General features: G+C 41.0%; 1 protein-coding gene across 3 annotated transcripts in view; it reads right to left on the bottom strand.

Annotated features, from left to right (window-relative positions):
• LOC128643557 (rho GTPase-activating protein 39) overlaps window positions 1-22,684 on the bottom strand; it is a 231,139-nt gene that overhangs the window by 4,647 nt on the left and 203,808 nt on the right. For all 3 annotated transcript variants that reach the window (XM_053696430.1, XM_053696479.1, XM_053696538.1), the window contains 5 exons: window positions 21,148-21,240; window positions 16,717-16,790; window positions 12,593-12,792; window positions 5,498-5,589; window positions 9-178 (listed from right to left, as the gene is read on the bottom strand). In XM_053696430.1, the coding sequence (XP_053552405.1) occupies window positions 9-178; window positions 5,498-5,589; window positions 12,593-12,792; window positions 16,717-16,790; window positions 21,148-21,240 (629 nt within the window). The remainder of the gene's footprint in view (window positions 1-8; window positions 179-5,497; window positions 5,590-12,592; window positions 12,793-16,716; window positions 16,791-21,147; window positions 21,241-22,684) is intronic.

The raw sequence follows: 22,684 nt of genomic DNA, 5'->3' as shown, positions 1-22,684 counted from the left end.
TTAAGTACCTGGAGGAAGTGAATAAGGTAGCAGAGCACCAGTCTGTTTAGTTCTGGAAGTTGCTGAACCACAGATACTGCGGCATCAGGGTTTTCATAGTTACTAATACACTGTTTGTAAAACTGCTGTGGTATAAGCGGCTCCTCCAACTCTCGATACCACAGCTTCAAGAGGGACGCTATGAAAAAAATAAATAAAAATGGTTAGATATTCCAAGTTTCTTAAAGAAGATAAATATAGATCCCAGTTCTTAGGACATGTGATCTCTCTGGGTTAGTCTGTGTGGGTATCTGTGTGTGTGATCAGCGTGTTTATTTGGGTTAGTCTGTGTGGGTATCCGTGTGTGATCAGCGTGTTTATTTGGGTTAGTCTGTGTGGGTATCCGTGTATGTGATCAGCGTGTTTATTTGGGTTAGTCTGTGTGGGTATCCGTGTGTGTGATCAGTGTGTTTATTTGGGTTAGTCTGTGTGATCAGCGTGTTTATTTGGGTTAGTCTGTGTGAGTTTCCTTGTGTGATCTGCGTGTTTCTTTGGGTTAGTCTGTGTGAGTATCCATGTGTGATCAGTGTGTTTATTTGGGTTAGTCTGTGTGGGTATCCGTGTGTGATCCGCGTCTTTATTTGGGTTAGTCTGTGTGAGTATCCGTGTGTGATCCGCGTGTTTATTTGGGTTAGTCTGTGTGAGTATCCGTGTGTTTATTTGGGTTAGTCTGTGTGAGTATACGTTTGTGATCCGCGTGTTTATTTGAGTTAGTCTGTGTGGGTATACATGTGTAATCAGCGTGTTTATTTGGGTTAGTCTGTGTGGGTATCCATGTGTGATAAGCGTGTTTATTTGGGTCAGTCTGCAGTGCGCTAAATACATGTATGTGGTTTTTAAGCATACATGCTAATACACAGCACCACACGGTTCTAATATCCAAACTATCCCTAGATACCTTAGGGACATGGAAGTCAAACTTTCAGAATTCAGAGCATGTAAAATAAAACAAAAATATCTTTCCAGTTCAGTTGTATTTATTATTTTATCACCTTTCTGCTTTCTCCTGGTATCCTTTATAGCTCTTTTATCATACTTCTTGAGCTCTCAGTGTTTGCAATAATACTTATAACAATGTTATACATTTAGTGCTGAAGATATATGTAGCCTACCTAGATATTCTGTCATGAAAACGAGTCATGAAAAAGTTTTAAAAAAACAAATTATGCTTACCAGATAATTTCCTTTCCTTCTGTATGAGGAGAGTCCACAGCTTCATTCCTTACTTGTGGGGATACAGAACCTGGCCACCAGCAGGAGGCAAAGACACCCCAGCCAAAGGCTTTAAATACCTCCCCCAGTCATTCTGCCGAGGGAGCAAGGAACAGTAGGAGAAATATCAGGGTATAAATGGTGCCAGAAGAACAAAACCAAATTTAAGTCCGCCCAACGGAGAATTCGGGTGGGGGGCGGGGGCCGTGGACTCTCATCATACAGAAGGAAAGGAAATTATCTGGTAAGCATAATATATGTTTTCCTTCTTAAAGGAACAGTCAACAGCTGAATTGTTGTTGTTTAAAAAGAAAGATAATCCCTTTATTACCCATTCCCCAGTTTTGCATAATCAACACTGTTATAGAAATACACTTTTTACCTCTGTGATTACCTTGTATATAAGCCTCTGCAGATTGCCCCCTTATTTCAGTTCTTTTGACAGACATGCATTTTTGCCAATCAGTGCTGGCTTCAGGGTAACTTAACGTGCATGAGCTCAATGTTATTTATATGAAACACATGAACTAATGCCCTCTATTGGTCAAAATGCATTCAGATTAGAGGCAGTCTTCAATGTCCCAAAAGCTGCTTCTGCCGAAGCAAAAATGCCAAATATGTAAAATTTTGAAATTAATATGTAAGGAAGACCAGGTAGTTTGCCCTACAAATCTGATCCCTAAAGGCCTCATTCTCAAAACCCAAGAGGGAGCCACAGCTCTAGTTGAATGAGCCTTAATCCTCTGAGGAGGCTTGTGTCCCGTTGACTCTATAAGCTAAGCGAACATGCTCCTCAACCAGAAAACCAAGGAAGTGGACGAGGCTTCCTGCCCCTTACGCTTCCCAGAATAGACACAAACAAGGAAGTAGTATGACAAAACTCCTCTGTAGCCTGAATATAGAACGTCAAGGCCCGAACCACATCCAAGTAATGAAATAACCACTCCTTTGAAGGAGGAGGATTAGGAGACAAGGAAGGAACAACAATCTCCTGATTGATGTTTGCGAACTAAAACAACCATAGGAAGGAAACCTAACCTCACATTGCAAGGCAGCCATCTCAGACACTCTGTGCGCTGAAGCAATAGCCAGTAGAGAAAAAAAGCCCAAATGGAGCCTTCTGCAAAACTTAGAACAAGATATAAACTCCAAGCAGGAGCACTAGATCTAAACACAGGCCTGATCTAGTCAAAGCCTGAACAAGACTGGACATCTGGAAGCTCTGTGAGCCTCTCAAGCAGTAAAACAGATAGGGCCAAAATCTGTCCCCTAAGGGAGCTAACAGAAGGCCCTTCCCCAGAGCATCCTAGAGAAAGGAATGGATCCTGGAAAACCTGGCCTTATGCCAGGAGAATCCCCGCTCTACATACCAGAATAAGTAGGTCCTGCACCCCTTATGATAGATGCCACTATACACCGGCTTATGAGCTAGAACGAGATTAACAACATTCTTTAAGAAAAAAACCTCTCTTGGCTAAGACTAAGCATTCAATTCCACGCAGTCAGCCTCAGAGAGTCCAGGTTGTGATGAACGCAAGGACCCTGCTCCAGCAGATCCCTGAACAAGGTCCATGGAGCCGAAGCCACTAAACTGCGACAACTCTAGATATACACGGAGCAAACCGTCTCACTGACGTCTGCTCCTGCTAGGATCAGCCATCCACAACAAAGAGCGACATTGCCGAAGAGAAGAAGGTTAAAAGAAATCTCTAAGGAATGCTAGACGTCTAGCATATTCAGGATGAAAAGGCCGAAGCTCCACCTGGGTTCACACCCACCTTCTGCTACAGAAGCGGTGGAGCTAACACTGACGCCTTGAAAGCCTGATCGGCTTCCCTAACCGACACAAACATTCGAGTAGGGAATGATTGTAGGGGAAATCCGAAACTGAAGAGTACGCTCATAGAGAGGGTTGCTGGCAAATGAGCCGAGGTGGGCTTCCGCCCACCACCAAACACAAGACCCCGCCGTTTAGCAGGAGGAACTGTCCTTTTTCAAAAGAAGGTCTCCTCACAGAGGTCCCAACTGGTACAAACCCATAAGACCAAATCCTCCAAGCAGAATGCTCGCTGAGGAACCAAAGGAATAATCAGAAGGAAACTCCCAATCAAATTAAAGAAATTAAGCTCTGAGGCTTAAAATTTTCCTCGAAAATATCGGGGGAACTATCACCCCGAGCAGAAATCTATAAGCTTCCACCAGAAGTCTCCAACAATCTCGACCCTCAAAGTCGATAGTATCAAAAATCCCATGTGATGCCTTTCTAAGAAGAGTTTCTAAAACAATCAAGAGCTCAAAAAAATAAAAAAAACTATCTGGAACGGAATAGCAAAGAAAAAGAAAAAAGGCAATCGCCCACAAGAGATAAGCTGAAAAGGAGTATGTAAACACAAACAGGTCCTGACTGTCATGCGACACAACCCCCCATAGAGCTCGGTACTGGGATTCTAAATAAACGATAAAACAAAAAGTAAAACAAGACGACAAGGAATATCACCATCCTCCACTCGTCTTAGTTAAGATCATTATCTGATTTAGAGGACTAAGATTCAACTGACGGAGCAGTACTGGAAACCTCTAACATCACCAAAACCTCTCTCAGAAGTAAACGCAGGCGTGTCAATCTAAATGATAAGCCCTCAGCAGTTGGAGGACCCAAGTCAGCAGACTCTGACCCTGGAGGTTCTCCCTCTGAAGCCTCAGAGGGAACCGCATCCCTAGAGGACTGATCAGACACAATCATTATTTTACACGAATGTCCTTGGGCAGTAGAACCCGGAATAACCCTTCGCTTGCGCATAGCAGGAATAGGTAACCTCGCTAAGGCCATAGAGATGGCCATGCGGAACTGCGTAGTAACCTCTGGTGGAAACAAACTCCTTACAGGCGAAGGAGGGTCGGAACTTGGGAAAACTGCATATGTAGGAACAGAATCTAGGGAACACACCTCACTGGACGAAGAGTCCTCAGAGGCGGATGGCTCAGTGGTCTCTAACATCTCAACATTGGTTGATGAGAACACTCTATTGCGGCATATGGAACATAATTGAGAGGGCTCGATTACCCTGGCCTCCTCACAATATACACAGGTATCAAATTCTGTATCGGAGGGATCCCCCTCTAAATTATCAGAATCCTCCATAACTTGTCTATATCAAATTATAGAAAGGAAAAACAACTGGCACCTTATACCCCCAATGGCTGGGGCACTCACCACCTCCTATGACAGATAGAGAAGATGCTCCTCTCTGCAGACACCGGGTCAGAATCAGAAGCGGTGAAAAAATCGTGACCATTGCCGGTCACATGGTGCTCATGCAGGACCTGCCCCTGCTAAGGAAAAAATGTGCAAGCTTAATATAAAGAAACTGCGCAGCTCTTAAAATGAAAATAACCTCTACGTTCTGCATCAGCCTAAGAGCCCAAACGTTCTTACACATAAGCAGTCGAAATCACATAACAAATATGATTAAAAGCCCCACTGTTCAATAATCCTCCTCAGGAGATATTAACCCTTGATTCCATAAAGATAAAGGAGTCCCACTGTGACCCTGTCTTCTATCGTTAACGTGTGTAAAATAACGAAACTATCTTACCGGAATTTATGCCGTGGAACAGTGACACGGTCCTTCAAGTTTGACAGATTGTAGCAGCACTTCTGACAGAGACTTGAGTGAAGAAAGCAAGCAGTGAAACTTATCAACACTGATTGCTTAAGGAGCTGTTAATATGAGTCTGAATGGGTTCGCAGAAAGACTCTCCCTGCATCTCCAGACTTTCGTCAATGCTCTCACTGAGAGGCTGACAAGACTACTTAAAACTTCAGTCCCATCTCGAAGGGCAGGTACTCTTCCTAAGGAACTACTCTGAAATCTTCTGACACTTCTCTGCCAACCTCCTGTGACGAAAGGCAAAGAATGTCTGGGGGATGAGGGAAGTGGGGGAGGTATTTAAGGCTTTGGCTGGGGTGTCTTTGCCTCCTCCTGGTAGCCAGGTTCAGTAGTCCCACAAGTAAGGAATGAAGCCGTGGACTCTCCTCATATTAAGAGGAAAAAAAGAGGAAGAAGTGCACCTGACAACAGAAATTCAAATGTATGTAAAAATTATTTATCTAAATCCTGAATATGCATGTGTGACTTTCAACTCCCTTCAAGTGGTGTTAATTGAAAAACAAATAGCTAAAGATTCCCTTCAGAATGAGTATTAGTGCCACAAAAGGCAAATATGTTACATATAATATACGTACCAGGAACAGTTGGATCCGAAAGGTTATCTGGAATTTTCCACTGTTCCACCTGCACTTTTAGTGCATTCACTTCATCAATGTCCCCAGGAATTCTACAAAAAACAGAACAGAAAGCCTTTATAGATCTTACCTGTGTACTTGAAACCCAAGAAATATTTAGTTATTTTATTTCTAGTAAATTGGATGTACATTTACAATTAATGTTTATGTTGTTCTATATTTTACATCATCAGGAAATGGGGGTTAGGATATTACATTATTCTCGAAAATATCATGAACCAGTAAATAAAGTTAACATGGGGCAGCTCATAATTTGTCAGGTTGTTATTTTTTCTTTCTTTTCTTATGACCTGTATTTCTATGTCTGTCTATTTACAACTCCATATCAGTTAAAAAAAAAAAGGCAAGGTTTTGGGAAAAATGTTTTTTATTACCAACATCTGGAAAACCAGATACAAGGTGCAATCTGCTCTTCTCGGCAGAATTATTTTTATGGGCCAACCTGTCAACAGAAAATAATGTCCTTATCAAGACAAAAACCTGAGGTTGATCAAAAGGTGACACTCTAGGATACTTTGACATTTTTTAATCACCTCTATGTTACTGGATGACTAAATATGACAGGCATGTCATGTTAGGTATCAAAATAATCCTTATGATGATACAATGGGATTGCTTATACGTGTATGAGTACTGTGAGTATACATAACAAAAATGATAAGATATCCTATAACTTCAGACAGGGCTTGCAATGGGTTTATGACGCATTTGGCCAAATGGGACAAGCCCAGGAACCACGTCAAGGTCCTTTCCAAAAACCTGGGACCCTAAAACAGCCACACAATGCAAGCTCTCAATCCAAACAAACTGGGAACAAGTGAAGGGTGCACAGGCTTATGTAATCACCCCAGACATATACAAACACGGAAGGGGACTGCACTCTCAGACTGGACCGGGTACACATCCAATGACCCTGCAACATGCTCAGCCCTGGGTGCTCACTGGCACTCTGCATTGTGTGGCTGTTTTAGGGTCCCAGGTTTTTGGAAAGGACCTTGACGTGGTACCTGGGCTTGTCCCATTTGGCCAAATGCGGTAACTAACCTTTCTATTTTTGCTTTTAATCTTAGCTGAGAGCTTGTAAGTGAGTGCTGGACTTTCTCTGTGTGTTGTATTAATTTGTTTTTTAATTTTCCGTATGGTTCTTGCACCCAGACCTGTCTGGGGTTAACTGCCTGTGTCTCTGGGGACAGCACAGCTTCCTGTGAGTGCCAGTGAGCACCCAGGGCTGAGCATGTTGCAGAGTCATGGGATGTGTACCCGGTCCGGTCTGAGAGTGCAGTCCCCTTCCGTGTTTTGTATATGTCTGGGGTGATTACATAAGCCTGTGAACGCTTCACTTGTTCCCAGTTTGTTTGGATTGAGAGCTTGCATTGTGTGGCTGTTTTAGGGTCAAGGGTTTTTGGAAAGAAACTTGACGTGGTACCTGAGCTTGTCCCATTTGGCCTGATGCGGTAACTAACCTTTCCATTTTTGCTTTTAATCTTAGCTGAGAGCTTGTGAGTGCTAGACTTTCTCTGTGTCTTGTATTAATTTGTTTTGTAATTTTCCCTATGGTTCTTGCACCCAGACCTGTCTAGGGTTAACTGCCTGTGACTCTGGGGACAGCACAGCTTCCTGTGAGTGCCAGTGAGCACTCAGGGCTGAGCATGTTGCAGGGTCATGGGATGTGTACCCGGTCCGGTCTGAGAGTGCAGTCCCCTTCCGTGTATATATATATATATATATATATATATATATATATATATATATATATATATATATATATATATAAAAAATTTATGCTTACCTGATAAATTCATTTCTCCTGTAGTGTGGTCAGTCCACGGGTCATCATTACTTCTGGGATATTATCTCCTCCCCTACAGGAAGTGCAAGAGGATTCACCCAGCAGAGCTGCTATATAGCTCCTCCCCTCTACGTCACCTCCAGTCATTCGACCAAAGGACCAACGAGAAAGGAGAAGCCCAAGGGTGTAGTGGTGACTGGAGTATAATCCAAAAATTTTTTAGCCTGCCATAAAAAACAGGGCGGGCCGTGGACTGACCACACTACAGGAGAAATGAATTTATCAGGTAAGCATAAATTTTGTTTTCTCCTGTTAAGTGTGGTCAGTCCACGGGTCATCATTACTTCTGGGATACCAATACCAAAGCAAAAGTACACGGATGACGGGAGGGACAGGCAGGCTCTTTATACGGAGGGAACCACTGCCTGAAGAACTCACAGTACTCATACACGTACTCACAGTACTCATACACGTATAAGCACCTTACTCCATGAGTAACTCTTGGATTCGCACCAATATAAGTATTTACGCCATATTTTATGGTAAATCCTTCTGGTAACAGGCTTCCTAGCCTGTATTAAGGTATCAATAACTGGCTCAGAAAACCCACGTTTTGATAAAATCAAGCGTTCAATTTCCAAGCAGTCAGCTTCAGAGAAGTTAGATTTTGATGTTTGAGTGGACCCTGGATCAGAAGGTCCTGTTTCAGAGGTAGAGACCAAGGCGGACAGGATGACATGTCCACTAGATCTGCATACCAAGTCCTGCGTGGCCATGCAGGTGCTATTAGAATCACTGATGCTCTCTCCTGTTTGATTCTGGCAATCAATCGAGGAAGCATCGGGAAGGGTGGAAACACATAAGCCATCTTGAAGGTCCAAGGTGCTGTCAGAGCATCTATCAGAACCGCTCCCGGATCCCTGGATCTGGACCCGTAGCGAGGAAGCTTGGCGTTCTGACGAGACGCCATGAGATCTATCTCTGGTTTGCCCCAACGTCGAAGTATTTGGGCAAAGACCTCCGGATGAAGTTCCCACTCCCCCGGATGAAAAGTCTGACGACTTAAGAAATCCGCCTCCCAGTTCTCCACTCCCGGGATGTGGATTGCAGACAGGTGGCAAGAGTGAGACTCTGCCCAGTGAATTATCTTTGATACTTCCATCATTGCTAGGGAGCTTCTTGTCCCTCCCTGATGGTTGATGTAAGCTACAGTCGTGATGTTGTCCGACTGAAACCTGATGAACCCCCGAGTTGTTAACTGGGGCCAAGCCAGAAGGGCATTGAGAACTGCTCTCAATTCCAGAATGTTTATTGGAAGGAGACTCTCCTCCTGATTCCATAGTCCCTGAGCCTTCAGAGAATTCCAGACAGCGCCCCAACCTAGTAGGCTGGCGTCTGTTGTTACAATTGTCCAGTCTGGCCTGCTGAATGGCATCCCCCTGGACAGATGTGGCCGATAAAGCCACCATAGAAGAGAATTTCTGGTCTCTTGATTCAGATTCAGAGTGGGGGACAAATCTGAGTAATCCCCATTCCACTGACTTAGCATGCACAATTGCAGCGGTCTGAGATGTAGGCGTGCAAAGGGGACTATGTCCATTGCCGCTACCATTAATCCGATCATCTCCATGCATTGAGCTACTGACGGGTGTTGAATGGAATGAAGGACACGGCATGCATTTTGAAGCTTTGTTAACCTGTCTTCTGTCAGGTAAATCTTCATTTCTACAGAATCTATCAGAGTCCCCAAGAAGGGAACTCTTGTGAGTGGAAAGAGAGAACTCTTCTTTTCGTTCACCTTCCATCCATGCGACCTTAGAAATGCCAGTACTAACTCTGTATGAGACTTGGCAGTTTGAAAGCTTGAAGCTTGTATCAGAATGTCGTCTAGGTACGGAGCTACCGAAATTCCTCGCGGTCTTAGTACCGCCAGAAGAGTACCCAGAACCTTTGTGAAGATTCTTGGAGCCGTAGCCAATCCGAATGGAAGAGCTACAAACTGGTAATGCCTGTCTAGAAAGGCAAACCTTAGATACCGGTAATGATTTCTGTGAATCGGTATGTGAAGGTAAGCATCCTTTAAATCCACTGTGGTCATGAACTGACCCTCTTGGATCATGGGCAAAATTGTTCGAATAGTTTCCATCTTTAACGATGGAACTCTTAGGAATTTGTTTAGGATCTTTAAATCCAAGATTGGCCTGAAAGTTCCCTCTTTCTTGGGAACTACAAACAGATTTGAGTAAAACCCTTGTCCTTGTTCCGACCGCGGAACTGGATGGATCACTCCCATTAATAAAAGATCTTGTACGCAGCGTAGAAACGCTTCCTTCTTTGTTTGGTTTGTTGACAACCTTGACAGATGAAATCTCCCTCTTGGGGGAGAGGATTTGAAGTCCAGAAGGTATCCCTGAGATATGATCTCTAACGCCCAGGGATCCTGAACATCTCTTGCCCAAGCCTGGGCGAAGAGAGAAAGTCTGCCCCCCATTAGATCCGGTCCCGGATCGGGGGCCCTCGATTCATGCTGTCTTAGGGGCAGCAGCAGGTTTCCTGGCCTGCTTGCCCTTGTTCCAGGACTGGTTAGGTTTCCAGCCTTGTCTGTAACGAGCAACAGCTCCTTCCTGTTTTGGTGCAGAGGAAGTTGATGCTGCTCCTGCTTTGAAATTACGAAAGGAACGAAAATTAGACTGTCTAGCCTTAGCTTTGTCCTGAGGCAGGGCATGGCCTTTACCTCCTGTAATGTCAGCGATAATCTCTTTCAACCCGGGCCCGAATAAGGTCTGCCCTTTGAAAGGTATATTAAGCAATTTAGATTTAGAAGTAACATCAGCTGACCAGGATTTTAGCCACAGTGCTCTGCGTGCCTGAATGGCGAATCCGGAATTCTTAGCCGTAAGTTTAGTTAAATGTACTACGGCATCTGAAATAAATGAGTTAGCTAACTTAAGGGCTTTAAGTTTGTGTGTAATCTCATCTAGTGTAGATGATTCAAGTGTCTCTTCCAGAGACTCAAACCAAAATGCTGCTGCAGCCGTGACAGGCGCAATACATGCAAGAGGTTGCAATATAAAACCTTGTTGAACAAACATTTTCTTAAGGTAACCCTCTAATTTTTTATCCATTGGATCTGAAAAAGCACAGCTATCCTCCACCGGGATAGTGGTACGCTTAGCTAAAGTAGGAACTGCTCCCTCCACCTTAGGGACCGTTTGCCATAAGTCCCGTGTGGTGGCGTCTATTGGAAACATTTTTCTAAATATCGGAGGGGGTGAGAACGGCACACCGGGTCTATCCCACTCCTTAGTAACAATTTCAGTAAGTCTCTTAGGTATAGGAAAAACATCAGTACTCGCCGGTACCGCAAAATATCTATCCAACCTACACATTTTCTCTGGTATTGCAACTGTGTTACAATCATTCAGAGCCGCTAATACCTCCCCTAGTAATACACGGAGGTTTTCCAGCTTAAATTTAAAATTTGAAATATCTGAATCCAGTCTGTTTGGATCAGAACCGTCACCTACAGAATGAAGTTCTCCGTCCTCATGTTCTGCCACCTGTGACGCAGTGTCTGACATGGCCCTAATATTATCAGCGCACTCTGTTCTCACCCCAGAGTGATCACGCTTACCTCTCAGTTCTGGTAATTTAGCCAAAACTTCAGTCATAACAGTAGCCATATCCTGTAATGTGATTTGTAATGGCCGCCCAGATGTACTCGGCGCTACAATATCACGCACCTCCCGAGCGGGAGATGCAGGTACTGACACGTGAGGCGAGTTAGTCGGCATAACTCTCCCCTCGTTGTTTGGTGAAATATGTTCAATTTGTACAGATTGACTTTTATTTAAAGTAGCATCAATACAGTTAGTACATAAATTTCTATTGGGCTCCACTTTGGCATTAGCACATATAGCACATGTATCTTCCTCTGAATCAGACATGTTTAACACACTAGCAATTAACTAGCAACTTGGAAATGCTTTTCAAGTAATTTACAATAATATGAAAACGAACTGTGCCTATAAGAAGCACAGAAAAAATTATGACAGTTGAAATAAATAAATTATAGCATCAAATCTTTGTAAGAAATATACAATTTTAGCAAAGGATTGTTCCCATTAGCAAAGGATAACTAACCCTGATAGCAGAAAAAATACACAAATAAACGTTTTTTATCACAGTCAACTACAATCTTCACAGCTCTGCTGTGAATGATTACCTCCCTCAAAACAAGCTTTGAAGATCCCTGAGATCTGTAGAGATGAACCGGATCATGCAGGAAGAAAATGAACCTCTGACTGAGTTTTTTGATGCGTAGTAAAAGCGCCAAAAATGGCCCCTCCCCCTCACACAACAGTGAGAGAGATCAGTAAACTGCTTAAATTTAAACAAAACTATTGCCAAGTGGAAAAAACAGTGCCCAAAACATTTTTTCACCCAGTACCTCAGAGAAATAAACGATTTTACATGCCAGCAAAAAACGTTTAACCTCAATAAATTAATTGTTATTTAAAAACCTATTGCAAGTCCCTGCAAATTAGGTTAAGTCTATGCATACAGTATAAATCCAGTAAAGTACCATTCCCCAGAATACTGTAAGTGTAAAATATACATACATGACAGCCTGATACCAGATACATCTACTGTATTTAAGGCTGAGTTTACATTATAACGGTATGGCAGGATTTTCTCATCAATTCCATGTCAGAAAATAATAAACTGCTACATACCTCCTTGCAGATTAATCTGCCCGCTGTCCCCTGATCTGAAGTTTACCTCTCCTCAGATGGCCGAGAAACAGCAATATGATCTTAACTACTCCGGCTAAAATCATAGAAAAAACTCAGGTAGATTCTTCTTCAAATTCTACCAGAGAATGAATAACACACTCCGGTGCTATTATAAAATAACAAACTTTTGATTGAAGGTAATAAACTAATTAAAATCACCACAGTCCTCTCACACATCCTATCTATTCGTTGGGTGCAAGAGAATGACTGGAGGTGACGTAGAGGGGAGGAGCTATATAGCAGCTCTGCTGGGTGAATCCTCTTGCACTTCCTGTAGGGGAGGAGATAATATCCCAGAAGTAATGATGACCCGTGGACTGACCACACTTAACAGGAGAAATATATATATATATAATTTGTATGTGTGCATTGTTGTTAGAAATGTTCTGTCTTCAGTCCCGATCACACTCATGTCACAATCACATGGTTTGTTCCTTTTGTGCAGCATACCTGAATATTCCCTCTGTCCGCTCACCCCCCAGAGCCAGCACCTGCTGAGAGAGCCGAGTCTGCACCCAGGGCAGCTGGAGGTTGGGATATACCTCCCGTTGCCGCTCCATAATTTCTTCTAAGGAGCTTCCAAACAGAGATGGAGTTAGGATGGCATTGCGAGCCTGATCTATCTCCTCCACAGTTGGTTTTCTCAAGCCCTAAAAAAATAATAATGCAGGTCTATAAATAACACAGGTTGAGCGTCTGCCCCTTCATATCAGTTTAATCACTATGAATTTTCCTATACCGTTTTTATATGACACAATAATTTAGAATACAAGCTGGCCACAAGTAGTTTTGAGTGGGCTATCATTATTTGCAGCACACAGAGATTATATTAGAACACATCCTTTTAACTAAATAATCCTCATTTTAAGTTTCCATTACAAAATATAAAACGGTGTTGAAATGCAGCATGTATGGAAGGCAAATGCACATGCCATAATGTGGGTTTCATGAATGTTAAATGTCACTTTAACAGTAATGTGATAAAAAGGAAACAGAAAAGCTTCTGGTTGGATCTGAAATTTACTGCTGAACATTTCATTTCAAATTGTACTTTTTCCCCTTTATATTGTTCACTAGATTTTAAACTACACTTGAATAATTGCACCAAGTATGCAGAGTCCTAAAGTACAAAATGTTTCATTATTTAAAAGGACACTAAAATTAAACTACCAATATTCAGAGAGTGCATGCCGTTTATTTTTCAATTTACTTCCATTATCAAATTTGGCAGTCTCGTTTTATATGTATGCTTTATGAGGCACCAGCTCCTACTGGGCATGTACAAGACTTTGCAATCTGTGATTGGGTGATGGCTGTAACCTGAAACAGGGAGCTAGCAAATTAAAAGGACATTTTTATATTAGGGGAAAAAATCTATTGATCATTAAAAAATTAGTGTAAGTGCTATTGCATTGCCATTTTACTATGTATTGTTTGAATATGCAGTTCTACTGTATCTAATGGTCCTTTAAATGGACACTCAAGTCAAAATTAAACTTTCATGATTCAGATAGAACATGCAGTTTTAAACAACTTTCCAATGTACTTTCATTAACGAAATGTGCAGTCTTTTTTATATTTACACTTTTTGAGTCATCAGCTCCTACTGAGCATGTGCAAGAAATCACAGAATATGCATAACGTATATGCAATTGTGATAGGGTGATGGCTGTCACATTATACAGGAAGAGTGGAAATAGGCATAACTTTGAAATTTGTCAGAAAACAAACTACTACTCACTCAGACAGTACTATTGCATTGTCTTTTATCATTCAATTGTTGTTTTTGCAAATATGCTGTATTTACTGGTCCTTTAAATGAACATTATACACATTTTTTCTTTGCATAAATGTTTTGTAGATCTATTTATATAGGGGGGGGGGAGCTTCTAAGTAAGTTTTTAAACAGTTTTATACTGGATTTTTATATCGGTATCTGTGCATCTTATTCTTTATAGTAGTGTCTATTACATGCAGTTATATGAAAATGAGTAAATACTGTCCCTTTAAGCTCAAAGTAAAGGCTCACAGCAAAATCAAATCCCTGAATTGCTACGTTCTCTTTAGTTTTTTTAATAGTCTCACTACAGTATGTGCATGAGAAAAGCTTTGACATATAAACACTTAAATGTAAATTGCCTATCCCATACTAGAATGGTAAACTTCTTGAACATGTTGCTGTTTTTTCTCCCCCTCAAATACCAGGAAAGGGGGCATAACCCAGATAGGTGCCCACATAGCATTTATGTGGCTTTGTGGGGGAAAGCCTGTTTCTAGAGCAAATTAAACAATTATATTGTAAAATATAAACCTGTTGAAAATGAATAACATGTCCTTACATGGGGACGTTTCTATCCACAATGGAAACCAGAAACAATCCCAAAGCAAATAATAAACCACAGCCTAAATTAACATCAGGAAAAAAAATCTAATGTTGAATAGGAAAGACGTGAAATATTTCTGTGCAGGAATGTGTCCCTTTGCACTTTAATAGTTATTTTTGTTCTGATTCCTGCTGGCTGCAAAGTGGATTTGTTTTAAACAGTGCACGCCAACACACGTGGTTCCTCTTTCAATCTTACAAATCTCCTTAAGCAGTTTAACCATTAAGATTCAATTCTATGCACACAGCCAAAATTGTAAAAGTTTATTAAATGGACACAGAAACAGCCAAAATATCCTCTGAACTTAAAGGGACAGTCTACACAGAAATTGTTATTGTTTAAAAAGGTAGACAATGCCTTTACTACCCATTCCCCAGCTTTGCACAACCAACATTTTTAGATAAATAGACATTTAGAGGTTTAAATGTTATAAAGTATGCCTGTTTGTAAGCCACTACAGACAGCCTCTTAATCACATGACAGACAGATACAAGGGAATGAAAAAGTCAAGAAAGAGTTAAAAAGTGACATGGGGCTTTTGCCGTAATATGTATATGTGAGAGGATACTCTATTTCAGTTATAATTGTGTTAATATTACACCAGTCTAGATATTCTGCTTCTAGATGCTGTTGCTTCTAATACTAACTACAAAGAGAAATCCCTTTCACTTATTTTTAATTATCCCTCTTAAATACTTTTAGATATATGTATTGTAATGAGTTTCACTGCATCTGTGCCTAATACATTATGCATATAATGTAACTTCACAGTCCCAGGCAGTTGATGCAACCATTTATCATTTATTGTGGGCCAATATTTTTCAAGCCCCACTTAAAAGTTAGCAACACTGCCAATCAGTCATGTATCCTATTGTGAATGAACCCCAAAGATTCCCCACGCGTTTCATCACAATTACGTAGTGACGAAACGCGTAGGTGGGGCTTATAGCCGTAGCTGTAATATGTGCCTGAAAAATATCGGCACTATTTCTCTCCTCAAATATCCAGCAGTGTTTAAAAATAGTATGCACAGCCCGGAAGGACTATTGATTAATATGCAGCCTAGCGGCAACGTTTAACCTGTGAATGGGGCTTGAAAGATATCGGTCCTTACATGATATTATAGGTACTGAATCGCGGAAGACTGTGAAGTCAAAACATATATGAATAATACATTATGTGCATACATTAAGACACTATAGCATAAACTTTAAAACAATTTCTTTATATTGCGATACAGTGTGTTTGTAAAGGTGGGTGGAACCAGACATCATAACCGTGATTAGTGCTTGAAAAATATTGGCACTGACTCCCTCCCCCCTAATTACGTAACACAATATTGATACCTTGAAACCATGGGAAATCTATGGAAATCTATCTAGTGGCTCTCTCTGCATCGGATTGCTAAAAAATGTTATTGCAGGATGCCTCAATATCGAGGCATCACTGCAAAAACATGAAAGCAGCTGGAAGTGATCAGGATCGCTTCCACCGCTTTCAAACACCAACGACGTACAGGGTATGTCCTTGGTCATTAAGGACATTTTTTTGTAGGACGTACCCTGTACGTCGTTGGTCCTTAAGGGGTTAATCTATTTCACAAAGCACTTTCCACCTGCCACCCTGATGTTTACTCTCATTATATAACCACTCTTAATTGCTCTCAGGAGGAACCATCACAGTTGATGATCTGATTGCAATGGAGGATTAACTGCAGTTGCTCATTCTGTCACATAACTTCTTCACTTTCCCTATATTGCTCCCTACATTTCATTGTAATATCATTCTGTACTTTGCATCTACCTCCCGCTACTCTTATCACACATTCTCCCATTTACAGATTCCTTCTTTCTAACCCATAATTTACTTTAACCACGTTTCTAATTGTTCTTCCCTCTCCCCTTGTGTGTCTCCTTCTCATTTAGATTGTAAGCTTGAGAGCCCTTCTACCTGTAGGCCACTTTGAATAAGTGCTCCTATCATTGACTGTGCTCAAGGGTAGGACATTCTTCTCCAATTGTTTAGGTTTGTCAATTTAACCACTGTGGTGATGAACCCTCACATATGTAACCTACCCTACTGTACTTGTTAATATTATGTACCCCATGAATGTACTTTACAGTGTATAGCGTTTCAGAATCTGTTGGTGCTTTATAAGTAAAGGTTATTTTTATTATTAAGGGGGGTTACCTTTTTTCCTCCAGTAATGGCGACTTTCTGCAGTTTACGATAACAGTATTTAGCATAGGTACTTATAGGTAAACCTGAAAGAAAAGAAAAAAGTTCGCTCATCCAACAAAAATATTTTGAATATTTAGAAGATATCCTTAGTTGCAACAAGGAGGATAAGGAGAGAAGGCATACTACATACATTCCCTCAAATACAAAATGTTATGTACTGGTCTACTGCACGCTGAAAAACAGAAAAAAAGCACCCACACACAGCATGTGCTGTTAAGGCCTGTAACTGCTATAGAGTGTCTAGATCTGACAACACAAGAGAGAAACTACACACAGCATGTGCTGTTAAGGCCTGTAACTGCTATAGAGTGTCTAGATCTGACAACACAAGAGAGAAACTACACACAGCATGTGCTGTTAAGGTCTGTAACTGCTATAGAGTGTCTAGATCTGACAACACAAGAGAGAAACTACACACAGCATGTGCTGTTAAGGCCTGTAACTGCTATAGAGTGTCTAGATCTGACAACACAAGAGAGAAACCACACACAGCATGTGCTGTTAAGGTCTGTAACTGCTATAGAGTGTCTAGATCTGACAACACAAGAGAGAAACCACACACAGCATGTGCTGTTAAGGCCTGTAACTGCTATAGAGTGTCTAGATCTGACAACACAAGAGAGAAACCACACACAGCATGTGCTGTTAAGGCCTGTAACTGCTATAGAGTGTCTAGATCTGACAACACAAGAGAGAAACTACACACAGCATGTGCTGTTAAGGCCTGTAACTGCTATAGAGTGTCTAGATCTGACAACACAAGAGAGAAACTACACACAGCATGTGCTGTTAAGGCCTGTAACTGCTATAGAGTGTCTAGATCTGACAACACAAGAGAGAAACTACACACAGCATGTGCTGTTAAGGTCTGTAACTGCTATAGAGTGTCTAGATCTGACAACACAAGAGAGAAACTACACACAGCATGTGCTGTTAAGGCCTGTAACTGCTATAGAGTGTCTAGATCTGACAACACAAGAGAGAAACCACACACAGCATGTGCTGTTAAGGCCTGTAACTGCTATAGAGTGTCTAGATCTGACAACACAAGAGAGAAACCACACACAGCATGTGCTGTTAAGGCCTGTAACTGCTATAGAGTGTCTAGATCTGACAACACAAGAGAGAAACCACACACAGCATGTGCTGTTAAGGTCTGTAACTGCTATAGAGTGTCTAGATCTGACAACACAAGAGAGAAACTACACACAGCATGTGCTGTTAAGGTCTGTAACTGCTATAGAGTGTCTAGATCTGACAACACAAGAGAGAAACTACACACAGCATGTGCTGTTAAGGCCTGTAACTGCTATAGAGTGTCTAGATCTGACAACACAAGAGATAAACTACACACAGCATGTGCTGTTAAGGCCTGTAACTGCTATAGAGTGTCTAGATCTGACAACACAAGAGAGAAACCACACACAGCATGTGCTGTTAAGGCCTGTAACTGCTATAGAGTGTCTAGATCTGACAACACAAGAGAGAAACCACACACAGCATGTGCTGTTAAGGCCTGTAACTGCTATAGAGTGTCTAGATCTGACAACACAAGAGAGAAACCACACACAGCATGTGCTGTTAAGGCCTGTAACTGCTATAGAGTGTCTAGATCTGACAACACAAGAGAGAAACCACACACAGCATGTGCTGTTAAGGCCTGTAACTGCTATAGAGTGTCTAGATCTGACAACACAAGAGAGAAACCACACACAGCATGTGCTGTTAAGGCCTGTAACTGCTATAGAGTGTCTAGATCTGACAACACAAGAGAGAAACCACACACAGCATGTGCTGTTAAGGCCTGTAACTGCTATAGAGTGTCTAGATCTGACAACACAAGAGAGAAACTACACACAGCATGTGCTGTTAAGGCCTGTAACTGCTATAGAGTGTCTAGATCTGACAACACAAGAGAGAAACTACACACAGCATGTGCTGTTAAGGCCTGTAACTGCTATAGAGTGTCTAGATCTGACAACACAAGAGAGAAACTACACACAGCATGTGCTGTTAAGGCCTGTAACTGCTATAGAGTGTCTAGATCTGACAACACAAGAGAGAAACTACACACAGCATGTGCTGTTAAGGCCTGTAACTGCTATAGAGTGTCTAGATCTGACAACACAAGAGAGAAACCACACACAGCATGTGCTGTTAAGGCCTGTAACTGCTATAGAGTGTCTAGATCTGACAACACAAGAGAGAAACCACACACAGCATGTGCTGTTAAGGCCTGTAACTGCTATAGAGTGTCTAGATCTGACAACACAAGAGAGAAACTACACACAGCATGTGTTGTTAAGGCCTGTAACTGCTATAGAGTGTCTAGATCTGACAACACAAGAGAGAAACTACACACAGCATGTGCTGTTAAGGTCTGTAACTGCTATAGAGTGTCTAGATCTGACAACACAAGAGAGAAACTACACACAGCATGTGCTGTTAAGGCCTGTAACTGCTATAGAGTGTCTAGATCTGACAACACAAGAGAGAAACTACACACAGCATGTGCTGTTAAGGCCTGTAACTGCTATAGAGTGTCTAGATCTGACAACACAAGAGAGAAACCACACACAGCATGTGCTGTTAAGGCCTGTAACTGCTATAGAGTGTCTAGATCTGACAACACAAGAGAGAAACTACACACAGCATGTGCTGTTAAGGCCTGTAACTGCTATAGAGTGTCTAGATCTGACAACACAAGAGAGAAACTACACACAGCATGTGCTGTTAAGGCCTGTAACTGCTATAGAGTGTCTAGATCTGACAACACAAGAGAGAAACCACACACAGCATGTGCTGTTAAGGCCTGTAACTGCTATAGAGTGTCTAGATCTGACAACACAAGAGAGAAACCACACACAGCATGTGCTGTTAAGGCCTGTAACTGCTATAGAGTGTCTAGATCTGACAACACAAGAGAGAAACCACACACAGCATGTGCTGTTAAGGTCTGTAACTGCTATAGAGTGTCTAGATCTGACAACACAAGAGAGAAACTACACACAGCATGTGCTGTTAAGGTCTGTAACTGCTATAGAGTGTCTAGATCTGACAACACAAGAGAGAAACTACACACAGCATGTGCTGTTAAGGTCTGTAACTGCTATAGAGTGTCTAGATCTGACAACACAAGAGAGAAACTACACACAGCATGTGCTGTTAAGGTCTGTAACTGCTATAGAGTGTCTAGATCTGACAACACAAGAGAGAAACCACACACAGCATGTGCTGTTAAGGCCTGTAACTGCTATAGAGTGTCTAGATCTGACAACACAAGAGAGAAACCACACACAGGTAACTTGGTTAAAACTCCATCACCTATTGACAATTATTTATAAGGAGCAAGAAACTGGTAAACATAGATTCATACAAATACTTGATAAAAGAAAATTAAAACAGTTAATCAAGAAACATTTACCTCGATAAACAAAAAACAGACATACAAATGCCTGCAAAACTGAAAACAAATCTAAGACAATGAGTCACTGTGCTTTTCATGACAGTCGTCTCTGCATGGGGTCAAATCTGTTCTAGCTTCACAAAGCGATACAGCATTGTGACTATTTAAGGAAAATAGCAGATGATAACTCAGCCATCTGTACTAAATAATATTTCTATGTGTTACTAAGAGCTCTATGTGAGCTAACATATCTGAGAAATAGCATCATTACAATCCCTTGTAGTTTTAGTTAAACAAAGAAAATATATTCAGCCCCAGGGGAAGTCAGCCATAACAGTACAGAGCTGTAACAAGTCATGAACACTGAACTCAAGTCATAAGGAGCAGGGCCCATTACTAATGTTATAGGGACTCAAAAAAAAGTATCAAGAAAAACACCTTTATGTTAAGATCATTGAAAACTAGTGATAATCACAATGCTTTTTTTTTTATTAAATAAATTGGTAAGTAAAATCAGAAGATTTTATTCTAAAATAAAGAAATAAAATTTTAAAAAATACTGCACCTCCCCGTAGCACCTCATGCTTCCTTGTAAAGCATCCTTTTGATAATACTTATTTATCATATCTCCTATTTCCCCACAGAGCCTCTATATAACTTGCCTGTTCTCTTTCTTAATCCATGTTGATGTTAAAGAATGGCAGACTGTCTAAATTTATTTTACATGTAAATGGTATGGCCATTTGTGTTTCTAAGCTAGTTCTAGGGCTACTGCAAAGGGTTCCAAGGCATGGGAGCCAGTATTATGAGAGAGATGCCATAGACAGGGCAAACTACAGGCAAGTTACTGTACAATTAGGATTAAAACTATTGTAAACCAGCCTAATAAGAACATGATGGAACAGAACTACTTCTGCTATTTCAGGTGGTTATGTGAGAATGGACATAAGAACTGAAAGTGTGGTTTAATTTACCTTCCTCTTCATCGCCATTCTGCTTTCTCTTTTTCCGTGATTTTGAGATCTTTTTTGTATTTAGTTCTTGAACTTCTTGAATGCGCTGGGCTACTGTTGATGGAAAAAAATATGTTAGTCTAAGTTTTAGGGACCCACCTGTGAAGTGGGTAACATAACACCCACATTTTATTAACCTCCCAATCTAGATTGCAAGCACACAAGGACAACAAAAACTGTAGCAATATTAATTTTATAGTAAGTTTTTTATGATATGTATTATATAAGAGAAACCTGGGAGCATCAGCTCATATCCCTTACAACTAGCCCCTGTCAGCTACAAACACACATTCTTCCCAGGATCATAAAGTTGCTGACTGATTCCCAAACCTGCCACATCTTGCTACACACATAATAATAATAATAATAATACAATAAAGCTCATGGCTGGTGCACACACAGAAGCAAGTGCCCTGCTCTCTGCCGTCACCCATGAGTAAAATACTATCTAGCTAAGTATATGGTTTGTGACTCACTAGCCAGCCATATCAATCTGGCAGTGTTTTCCTCATTCATTTGACGCTGTGTAATTGCTGTGTTTGGGGTCAGGATAAATAGCACAAGACAATCTCCCTTCTATTCACATATTATGCAGAGGCAGCACCACCCCTGATTACAGACTTCTACAGTTACTATTGAGCCCATTGTCAGACAAGACAGGAGATCATTCCACAAGTGTTTTTCCAAGTCTCAGGAGTTTGAGTCCCTAACAGTTTTCCTTCTGATATGTATTTTTCACAATGTATTTGCATTTACACAAGTGCTACACTATGAACATGTCCTGGTCTGGACTGGACAAAAGATGCACATTTTTCTAACAAATAGAATGTTTTTAAAAAGTGTGCTGTGGGCAAATCTTTTGCAGAACACTGCTTAAAGGGCATACATAAAGATGCCTTTACACTCCTTCATGACAGAGGCCAAGTTGTGAACGTAAACAAAACCTAGAATCTGTGCTATATGTTTGTTTAACCATAATTTACCTCTTTCACATTAAGTGCACCCACACATATTATATATAGTTTTTAATGGACAAATAGGGATTTCTTTTAACATCAAATATTTATATATAAACTATAATTTTATATGAATAAAATCTATATAAGTGTGAGTATTTAAGGAATATTATGTTTTCCAAGCAATTTTATTGTGAATATCATTATCCTGATAGATTTTACTGCAATAATACACCTATATTTGTGTTCAGCGATGTCCCACAAGTACAACGATACCCCATGTACAGGATTTATGGGGTGTTGGAAAGTTACAGGGCCAAACATTATGGCAGCCCAGTAATGAAAATTACCCCATCATGGCATACTATTTGCAAAGGAAGACAACCCAGGGTATTCCAAAAGGCTATGTCTAGTCTTTTTTTTGTAGGTAATATTTTTTTTTTTTGCGTTTTTCACACAAACACTGCACTTTAGCTGTTTCTATCATCATCCTTATATGTTTTATTGCTATAAAACACCCATATTTGTGCTCAGCAATGTCC

This window comes from Bombina bombina, chromosome 1, assembly GCF_027579735.1.
Source record: "Bombina bombina isolate aBomBom1 chromosome 1, aBomBom1.pri, whole genome shotgun sequence".
Lineage (NCBI taxonomy): Eukaryota > Metazoa > Chordata > Amphibia > Anura > Bombinatoridae > Bombina > Bombina bombina.
This window is presented reverse-complemented; position numbering and strand designations above follow the sequence as displayed.